The sequence below is a fragment of the Kogia breviceps genome, chromosome 15, assembly GCF_026419965.1.
Source record: "Kogia breviceps isolate mKogBre1 chromosome 15, mKogBre1 haplotype 1, whole genome shotgun sequence".
Taxonomy (NCBI): Eukaryota; Metazoa; Chordata; class Mammalia; order Artiodactyla; family Physeteridae; genus Kogia; species Kogia breviceps.
The window spans coordinates 64,418,368-64,428,704 of NC_081324.1; the positions used below are offsets into that span (position 1 = coordinate 64,418,368).

At 60.6% G+C, this 10,337-nt stretch overlaps 1 protein-coding gene across 1 annotated transcript; it reads right to left on the reverse strand.

Moving 5' to 3' along the window:
• Window positions 1-2,790: 2,790 nt before the first annotated feature.
• Window positions 2,791-7,797, reverse strand: LOC131742823 (RIMS-binding protein 3A-like). The gene has a single exon (XM_059041109.2). The coding sequence runs from the start codon at window positions 7,795-7,797 to the stop codon at window positions 2,911-2,913; it is 4,887 nt and encodes a 1,628-aa protein (XP_058897092.2). The 3' UTR covers window positions 2,791-2,910.
• Window positions 7,798-10,337: the final 2,540 nt, after the last annotated feature.

Consider the following 10,337-nt stretch of genomic DNA (forward strand, 5'->3'; position numbering starts at 1 on the left):
GCGCGGTGGTTAAAAATCTGCCTGCCAATGCAGGGGACACAGGTTCAAGCCCTGTCCCGGGAAGATCCCACGTGCCGCAGAGCAACTAAACCAGTGAGCCACAACTACTGAGCCTGCGCTCTAGAGCCCGAGAGTCACATCTACTGGAGCCCATGCTCCGCAGCAAGAGAAGCCACTGCAATGAGAAGCCGGCTCACTGCAACGAAGAGTAGCCCCCGCTCTCTGCAACTAGAGAAAGCGTATTTATTGAGGATCTGCTATGTGCCCGACAATGAACAAGCCAATGAGCTCCCTGCCTTTGTGGGACTTACATTCCAGCTGGGGTGGGGTGGCTGTAGGGATGGAACACGGACAGTAGAAAAACCACAGGTGACATACCAGGTGTGGATAACGGCAATGGAGAAAAACAGGCAGGGTGGGGGCAGGAGGAAGGGGTGGGGTGCCATTTCCTGGCCGTGACACAGACTACTCTGCAGCTATCCGAAAAAAGGTGAGAGATGCTGGCCAATGGTCAGGAGAGGAGGTTAAGTAAAAACTGATGAGACAATATGGCTAGCATAATTCTCCTTGGGTTACATTTGTGGTTCCCATGGAGTGACAGCTACTGTGTTTAATTTTGAAAGTGCTGGATTAAGTTTCTATCCTCTTGCTAAACTGTCGTTGCTCTTCCATACTTGTGCCCCCCTCAGACTGTGGGAAGCCCACTGAGCCCCCCAACCTGAGCCCAGGCCCTGGGAGGGGCTGGGTAGTTCTCTCTTGCAAAAACAGCTTTCTTGTTCCTCATGGGCCTCAGGTTCTATTCTGGGTGTGAGCTCACAAAGATCTGATGATTTGAAAGATTGTGAAAGCTGAGAGATGTTTGCACACCCGTGTTCACAGCAGCATGATTCACAAGGGCCCAAAAAAGTGGAAGCAACCCCGATGTATGAATGGATAAACAAAATGTGGTCCATCTATACAATGGAATATGATTCAGCCTTAAGAAGGAACAAAACTGTGACACCTGCTACAACATGGATGAAACTTGAGGACATTACGCTCAGTGAAATAAGCCAGACACCATAAGACAATTTACTGTGCAAGTCCACTTACACGACTTCCCTGGAGTAGTCAAATTCATACAGACAGAAAGTAGATTAGAGGTTACTGGGGGCTGAGGGAGGGGGTGGGAAGCTGTCGTGTAATGAGTGTAGAGTTTCAGTTTTGCAAGACGAAAAGACCTGGAGATGGGTTGCACAACACTGTGAATGTACTTAGCACTATGGAACCGTACACTTAAAAATGGTTGAGATGGTAAATTTGATGATATGTATATTTCATCCCAATTTAAAAAAAAAAGAAACTGTGTTGGGGCTTCCCTGGTGGCGCAGTGGTTGAGAGTCCGCCTGCCGATGCAGGGGACGCGGGTTCGTGCCCCGGTCCAGGAAGATCCCACATGCCGCGGAGCGGCTGGGCCCGTGAGCCATGGCTGCTGAGCCTGCGCGTCTGGAGCCTGTGCTCCGCAATGGGAGAGGCCCGCATACCACAAAAAAAAAAAAAAAAAGAAAGAAAGAAAGAAAGAAACTGTAGCCGGTCTGGGTTGCCCCTCCAGCCAGCCGAGGAGACTCTGTGCCAGCCTTCTCACTGGAAAGCCAGGTGGTTGTGCAGGAGAGGGGGTGGTCATGGCCCTCAGGGGACAGTTTCCTCCCAGGCTGAGACTTGAAGCTTCTGCTCACAAGTAGTGAGTGTGTGCATGCACCACATGGCCTCCACGCTGGTTTCTGTGTTCTCTGAGGATAAGGCAGGCTGGGTTGAGGCATCCCCTGGGCCTGCCCCTCCCTGTTCCCACCTCAGCCCAGGGGACAGCACAGTGGAAACTTCTGGACCCGATTCACCAACTCCCCAGAGAACCTGCCCTTGGCTCCAATCCTTCTGGCCGGATGCTTCCAGTTGGTTCCCCCTGCCCCCAGGGAAGGTGGTGCCCTTTCTCTGACACCAGTGGAGACATGGGGAAAATTGGAGCAACAAATAGAAGCAGAGAAGAATGAAGACCACCCTTGGTCCCCACCTTCTGTAGTGGGAGCCCCCAGAGGACCATGGGAGGAAGCAGCTCAGCAGCCCTGTGACCTGAGACAAAGGGACACTCTGAATCTCAGTGACTCTTCTGTAAATGGGGTGAATGTGGACACGCCCTCCCAGGGAGACCCCTCAGAAGTGAGAAGCGCTGGGGAAAGATACAGAGGGGGACCCCCAGCTGGGATGTGCTGACCCCACCCTCCACAAAGGGCTGACCCCAGGGACACAGTCCGCCTGCAGGGACACCCTGTGGGGCCCTGCTTCTCAGTCCTGGCTCTTCTCTGGACCCTCCGCGGCCCTGCCAGCCGACTCTGAGCTTAGCCTCCCTAAAGGGTTCGCACCCTCCCCCCGCCCCCGCCAGGGAAACATGTCTGCAGAGAGGGAGGAGAGGAGGGCTTGGTTCCTTGGTTGTGCTTTCACTTCTAAAATATCCTTTTTCTTTTTTCTATGAATATTTTAAAGAGGAGTTGAAGAAAAGATAGAAAAAATAACATTCTGATCGCTTTTTTATTTTTTAAGAGGCAGGCTTTTCTTGAGACTTTCATACAAGGCAATGGGTGAGTAAGGCTAAACTCCGAAAGAAAACACGGTGGAGCAGAAAAAGGCACTTCTCCAAAAACTTGCTGGTTACCAGCCTGTCAGCCTCTCGGGGGCTACTTGCTCTGCTTTCTTCTGGAAAGAGGTCCATTCAGACCTAAGCCCTGCTGCCCTCGAGGCCAGGAGGACTGGGATGGTTGAGTGTTCCGAGCATTGGTGCATGGAGCAGGCGCTGCACACAAAGTGAGGAGGGCTTGGTGGTGGGTCCGCATGTGGGGTGCAGGCAGCCAGGGCCACCACCCCAGCGGGGAGCTGCACTCACTCTCCCTGGAGGGACATGTGATCCAGCAGGTGGACTGGGACCAGGCCTCTGTGGCCACCCGACTCCCCATAGTAGAATCCCTTGTCATCCACAGGCCCATAGACAGTGACCACATCCCCCACCCTCAGTGACAGCTTGCCCTTCACCAGGCCCCCTGCCGGCCCATCCCTGGGGTCATAGTCCAGAGCCACCACCATGGTCTTTGGAGTCCACAGTGAGGGCCTTCTGGGGCTCCCCTGCGGCAGGGGAAAGGAGCCCTGGGGGCCTCCAAGCCCTCCAAAGTTATCGAGGTGGGCCACGGAGGGCAGGTACCCTTGCCCCAGCAAATGCCACCTCCCACCAGTCAACTCCGTGCCCGTGTCCACCTTGTCCACCAGGTGCCCGGGGATGTTGCCCACTTGCCCATCGTGTTCACCACGATAGAAGCCGTGGGTGTCCTGAGAGCCCCACGCTCTCAGCAACTGCCCTTTCCGGAAGGCCAGCTCCTCCTCTGCAGCCTCGGGGGTGGCAGACATCACCAGGGGGATGTAATCAGAGAGGGCCCCAAAGACCTTGGCTGGAGGGTCCACCCTTGTTCCCAGCGGTGGGGCGCCACCCCTGGACATCCTGATGACCCTGCTGGATGGAGAGGGACACAGCGCCAAGCCGGGCTCCTGGAACCAGCCCTCTCTGTTGCCCCCCAGAGCCTGGCCTGGCCCACTCTGTCTCCTGAGCTCCTTCCTCTGCTCTCGCCCCTCTGTGCCCCACAGACCGAAGCGCCCTGCCTCCTCCTGCAGAATGTCACAGAAGTCAAACACGTATCGCTGGCTGATGCCCAGCTGGGGAGTGGTGAATCCTGGGGCATCTTGCTTTTTTCTGAGGACCTTCTCAAGGGCAGCCTTCTGACACGGCTCTTTCCTGGGTCCACACTCAGGGGACGGACAGATGACTCCTACAGCAGGGCTTTGGCTGGTGCCCACGTGCCGGTTCTGGTTCTCTTCCCCCCGAGACTGGCCCCGGGGCAGAGGTGGCCTGTGGTTCCGGGGACTCTTCTGGATGAGCTGGTCCTTTCTGGAGAGCTCCTGGGCCTCTATGGGCCTCTGGGCTTGGCTGCCTGACTCTGCACTTGGAAATTCTCCGTCTGAACTCAGTCTGGGAGTTGGGGACTGCCTCCTTGGGGGTTCTTCAGGGAATGCTTCTAGAAACTTGGCCTGGGGCTCCCCACAGCTTCCAGGGCTGTGGGGACTGGCGTTGGCCCTCGGGGGAGCCAGCACCAGCCTCTGAGGGCAGATGGGGAAGGTCACTCTGCCGGTGGACAGGTCCCCACAGATGCAGCTAAAGGGAGACATCTCTGGCAATTGGAGACAGGTGACGCAGTTGTGAGGGATCTGAGCCGGCACCGAATCCAGGGATTCTCCACAGAACGACATGGTTCTCACCGAGATCTTCTGGCACATCGGTGGCAGCTGGAGATGGGAAAATTCCAACAGGATGCTACCGGCAGTGGCATCGGCCACCTCTGCCACCTTGAGCCCGTCGGCATACACAGCATAGCCGGTGACCTGAACTCCGTTGGAGGACCCAGCTGAGTCGATGGTCACGGGGAGCCAGCTGACCACCAGGAGGCCCGGTGAGGCGTGGCGCTCCACCAGCACGTCCAGCGGAGGGTGAGGAGGGCCCGCCAAGGGTGTGTTGAAGGTGATGGTGGAGGACATTGTTTCCCAGCGCACCGGCAGCGAGTCCCATGGTGGGTGCACCTCCACCCTCGCCTGGTACCTCGTGCCGGGATGCAGGTGGTGGAAGGTGTAGCAGCTCACGCCCGCTAGGGTCAGGGCACGCTCCAGGTCATCCAGGTACACCATGTGGGGGTGGCTGCTGCCAACCCAGGTGATCTCAGCCGATGTGGCTGTAATGCTCTTCAGGTAAAGTTGCGTAGGGGCCACACAAAAGACACTGTTGGTCCCCAGAAGAGATCTGGACAAGCCCTGCTTGCCCATGCTCTGCTGAGAGCCCAGCCGGTCATCTTCCATCTTGGCATCTGAGATTTCTGTTGCTACTTTGGTCTTGGAGCCCACCCTCACCGTCGTCGCGTGTGGCCCCCTGTCCACTGTCCCCTGGGCTTTTCCAGGTACTAAGCTGTGACCAGTGTCTTCCTTCGAAGTTTTGCCCTGCCCAGCCGGGAGTCGAGTGGGGCCAAGGTCAGGGAACTCATGGGGCAGGCAGCCCAGGATGTCACTATCTGGAATCTGCTCCACCAGGTTGGACGGCACCAGCCCCTGCTGGCCGTCCTCAAGCTCCCCTTTGTAGAAGCCATCCTCATCCATGTCCCCAAAGACATACACATAATCCCCAGCTGTGAGCAGCAGCTCGCTCTCAGGGTGCTCGTTGGGCCCTTCAAATGGGTTGTAGCTATACCGAGCCAGGAAGACCTTGAGCTTGGGGGTGGTGGGGGCCTCCGAACCCCCCACTTCCAGGGTCGAGGACAAGCTATAGGGCTCCAGATCTTCCACCTCGCTGGCTGTGTCCACATCCAGAGTAGGGCAGGATGGCACAGGGGCCCACATGGACTCCACCTCAGAGGAGGAGCTCGACTGGGAGCTGTTTTTCTTGGCCTGGGGCCTGGAGTCCAGAGGTCGGCTGCTTGGGACTCTGTCTGGCACTTTGGGGGCACTGGCTGCTTCCCCGAGGGCAACTGGGTTCTCCATCAGGGAGTCTTCCTTCTTCTCTGGTTTGGCTCTGCTAGGCTGAGACGATGCTTGGTCCTCAGGCCCTAGCTGCAACTTGGTTCTTCCACTGCTTCTCACTTGGGACTCCGGGGCTGGCGGGGCCTCGCGGGGTTCCTGGGGAGGGTGACCAGGCTGACACTGCAGTGGCCGCATCTCCTCCCAGGCCGTCTGGAGATCACACAGGGCCTTCTGCTGGTCGTGCTGCAGCTGTTGCTGCCTGTCCTGCCCTCGTGCCGCCTGCTGCAACAGCTGCCCCGCCAGCAAGCCGGCGGTGTTGTTCTCCCGGCACTCGAGGCCCAGCTGCCCGCGCACGTCTTTGTTGTCGTCCGCCACCTTTCCCGTCCAGTCGGCCTGGGCCTGCAGCCGCGCGTTCTCCTTCGCCAGCCAGGCGCCCTCGCGGAGCGCCGCCTGCAGCCTCGCCTCGGCCTCCTCGCCGCGTCGCCGCGCCGCCGCTGCCTGCGCGCCCAGCGCCGCGCACTCTCGTCGCTGCGCGCTCAGCTCGCGCTCCAGCGCCTGTACTTGGCTCCGCACCTCCTCGCATGGCGCACTCTGGCCGCCCGCCTCCGCCCGGGCGCTGCTGGTGGCCTGCTGCAGGGTCAACTGCCTCTGCAGGCGCAGCACCTCCCGCTGGGACTCGCGTTGCAGCCGGTCCAGGTCGCTGACGTTGAGCCACTGGGCGCAGGCGGCGCCCCCGACCGCGAGCGGGGCGCTGCTGAGGCCCGAGGCGATGCGCGCCTGCAGTAGGTGGCACTCCTGCCGCAGCTCTTCGATCTGCTTGTCCTTGGCCAGCAGCACGCTAGCCTGCTCCGACAAGTCCCGCGCACGCTGGCGGGCGAAGGCCTGGCACAGCTCCAGGCCCGCGCGGCTCTCGCCGGGCACAGGCGCGCTCACAGCACGCTGGTTGGTCTCCTGCAGCTTGCGGGCCCGGTCCTCCAGGCGCCGCGCGAGGCCGGTCAGCTCGGCGTGCTTCACCTTGAGTCGCTTCACCTTCTCGCCCTCCTTGTCGGAGAAGCCCGCGCGCCGCAGCTGCAGGTTCTCTTCGCGCAGGCCGGAGCAGCGGCGCGCCAGCACCTGCAGAGCCTGGGACAGCTCCGAGTTCTGCTTCAGCAGCTCGCGGTAGTCCGGGCCCGGCGGCAGGGGGTTCAGGGCTTCGCAGGGCTGACTCCCGGACTCTTCCCCTCCTCGCAGGTCGCTAGGTCTCCTGCGCTCCGATAGTGGCGGTGGGGGGCTCAGGGACCCTGGGATGGAGGCGTCTGGAGAGGAGGATTCGGGGGCCTTGGGGCGACTCAGGGTGCTGTCGAGCGAGAGGGAACGCGCTGGTGCCAAGGAATCGAGGGAGCTGGCGCGCGCGGGGAGCACGCTGTCCGGGGAGTTGGAGCACGCTGAGGGCACCCGGTCGAGGGAGCGGGAGCGCGCGCGGGCGCCCGCGCTCAGGCCGTCAAGGGGTTCTAGTCGACATGAGGACTTGGCGGCGGCCTCAGGGGGTAGCTCTTCTGAAGAATGCGCGGCCTGGGGGTCGGGGGTGCCGGACAAGGCGGGGTGCCAGCGGAAGTGCTCCAGAATGTACTTGAGGAAGAGCTGGCGCTCCACGTCGAGTGCCGCCTGCAGGTGGCGGATGCGCGAAGCCTGCTCTCCGTCCGTTTCCCAGCGGAGCTGCGCCAGCACTTCCTGCAGGCGACAGCGGCACTGAGCTGCGGCGTCTTCGGGCGCCCCCGCGCGGCCGCAGTAGCCGCGGTTCACCAGCTCCTCTGCCAGCTGGCGCTGCAGCTCCCGGGCCTCGCGCACCACGCCATCGCGCTCGCGGTGCAGCAGCTGCTGCAGCTGTCGCATCTCGGCCTCCTTCCAGCGCAGCAGCTGCCGGATCTCGGCTTCGCGCTCCCGCAGCAGCTCCTCCTGCAGCTGCCGCAGCTCCCGGCTGCTCTGCGCCTCCCACTTGGAGCGCAGGTGATCAACCAGCTGTTGCCGCTCCTGCTCGGCCTCCTCCCGCAGCTGCCGCACTTGGGCAGCGAAGCGCCGCCGCTCCTCCCGCCCGCGCGTCCGCTCCGCCTCCAGCTCGGCCCGCAGCTTCTCCAGCTCCCGCCTCTGCTCTTCCAGCGCCGCTGCCGCTGGGCCCGGAGTAGCCGGCTTCTTGGGTGTCACGCGGCCGCCGCCAGAAGGGCTGGGCGAGTCCTTGGTCATGGTGGTCGCGGCCGAGCAAGACGCCTGGCCTCGCCTGGCCCAGGCCGCCGCTCGCCAACGGTCGCTACCCTGGCCGCGGCCAACCGTCCCGCGCGCCGCTTCCGGGGTCCCTGAGGGTTCCGCGCGCCCCTTCCGCCTCTGGACACGTTCTCCCACCCTCTGCAGTGGGTGCGGCTAGCCCGTGCTCCTCTCCCGGCTGCTTATGTTGGCGCTGGGCTCTAGACACCCAGGCTGGACACAGCCCCTGTCCCAGGATGCCCACGAATCTCGCTGGCCCCAGGCCTCTCCCTGATCCTGGCACCATATCCCTTACAACCCACCCCGGCCCTCTTCCAGGCACTGGACAATCCCTTTCAGGCCAAGGAACCTGTGGGAAGCCTGAGCTGCTTCTCTGGGCCTAGAGAAAGTGGGCTCAGTGTTTGGCTCAAGATCACCAATGGATTCAAGTGGTGTGGTGGCTGGAAACTGCAACAGGATACGCCCAAACTTGGGGGTGTGCCCTGGGCTCACCCAGAGGAGGGGGCATCTGGCTACTGCACCTCTACTGTGCCTACCCATCCAAGGACCCCTTCTGAGGACTTGAGTGCATTATCTGTTTAAACCTCCTATCCCCATTTTACAGAGAAGTCTCGAGCCCATGGCCTGGGCATGTTGCCAGCCAAGACAGGGGACAAGTGCTCCTTCGAGGACCATAGCCCTGGTCTGTGATTTCTTGGTTCATTTTCACAACCATCCCGCAAGGACGCTTGGAGAGATAAGGGCCTCCCTGCAGTCACACGGCCCAGAAGTAGCTAAGTCGTAATTCAAACCTGCAAAATTCTGCCTTCAGATTCCATGGGCAATCTGATGCCATCTGGTCAATCTCAGGATCGCAGGTGGGAGGACCCCTACCCAGTCTTTCTCTCAGTGGGGAGCCTTACATTTCACATCTGCAGAAGGATAAGGGTCAAGTGGAACCCGGAGGCGGGGACGGCCAGTTGGAGAGGCAGGGAGGGAGGTGAAGGATGGGGCCACCATGAAAGGATCTCCATTTCCTGACCAGGGATTGAACCCAGGCAGGCAGGCAGGGCATGAAGGGCACATCCTCACCTGGCCACCTGGCCTGTCTGCCTCCCCCATTCAGGTACCACCTGGCAGCAAGGGTGAGGACCCCAGGCTCAAGTCTGCCCACTGGGGCCTTGGGCAGAGGCATCAGGCTGGGCCGGGAGTGAGGCTCAGGTCTCAGGAGAGGTGTTGGCAGGATCGTAAGCTGTGGAACATGCGCATGCCTGCACGCGCGCGTGCGCGCGCACACGCCCTCTCCCCCATACACATACAGAGCTTCCCTTAGCCTGGCCACCTGTGTGGGTGGGAGCTTGGGACCCCTACTTAAGTCCGGCTCCTCCCTGCCCTTCCTGCTGTGGTACCACATAGCTCCTGGGAAATGCGGATGGACATCTGGTACCCGGCCATTTGCATCCAGTCTTTAATGCTGTGATCCCATTAGCAACACCTCTGCTTCTCAGGGTATGGTGCCAACCTGGCCCGGTGGCACCTGGGCCCTCTCACAGCTCAGGCTCTGCTGCTCTGAGGATGGCTGTCTAGCCACGAGCCACCCACAGGACCCTTGGAGTGAATTTCCGCGCCCCCCCCAGCCTCTCTTCTGTGATTGACCTTCCTGGGTTGCTCCTGGTGCAGGACAGACAGATGGCCCTCTCACTTATACAGTACTTTCCCCAGGTAGGCAGGTAGATGACCTTGAACCCATCTCTCAGGTGGGAAAACCGAGGCTCAGAGAAGCACTTTCTGTGTTCGTTCAGCACTTGGCTCTATGGGCTCCACCCTTTTTGTTGTACTCATGTTTTTCTTTTTTGTTGTTGTTGTTTGTTTCGTTTTCTTTTCGGGGGCCACGCTGTGAGGCTTGTGGGATCTCCATTTCCTGACCAGGGATTGAACCCAGGCCCTGGGCGGTGAAAGCATGGAGTCCTAACCACTAAGCCACCAGGGAACTCCTAATACTCAAGTTTTTCAAACTAGGTTCCCTTGAACCCTGATGTGCTATGGGAGACGCCACTGGGCAGTGGCAAGTGGCAACAACACAGGGAATTTTGGTTCCAGATGTTCTCTGTGAGAGGAGAGGTGGATGGGGGGGAGGGGGGAGGTGAGACACAGGGACAGTCCAGGTGGTCGTGGAGCCACGGGGAGCATGTCTTCATGGGACCCTCAGCACTGCTCTGTTTGACAGAGGCCGAGGCCCCGAGGCTCAGCAGGAGCAGGTGGCTTGCCAGGGAAAGTGGGCAACTGTGGCAAAGCTGGACGGTCGCCTCGGGGCACTGGGCGGGGCGCCACAGCCTGGACGTCCAGCCGCAGCCCCAAGCAGGGCCGCCAACAGTCAGGGCAGGAGGGCAGGCTGTAACCGAGGAGGTGGACCCCAGCCTGAGTCCCTGGGAGCCCCACAGTGCCATCCAAGGCCCATTGGAGGCATTCTGGAATATGGTTGAGTGGATGAGCAAACTGTGCTGCCCCGGTGCCCGGCTCCTGCCATCCCACACTTGTCACGT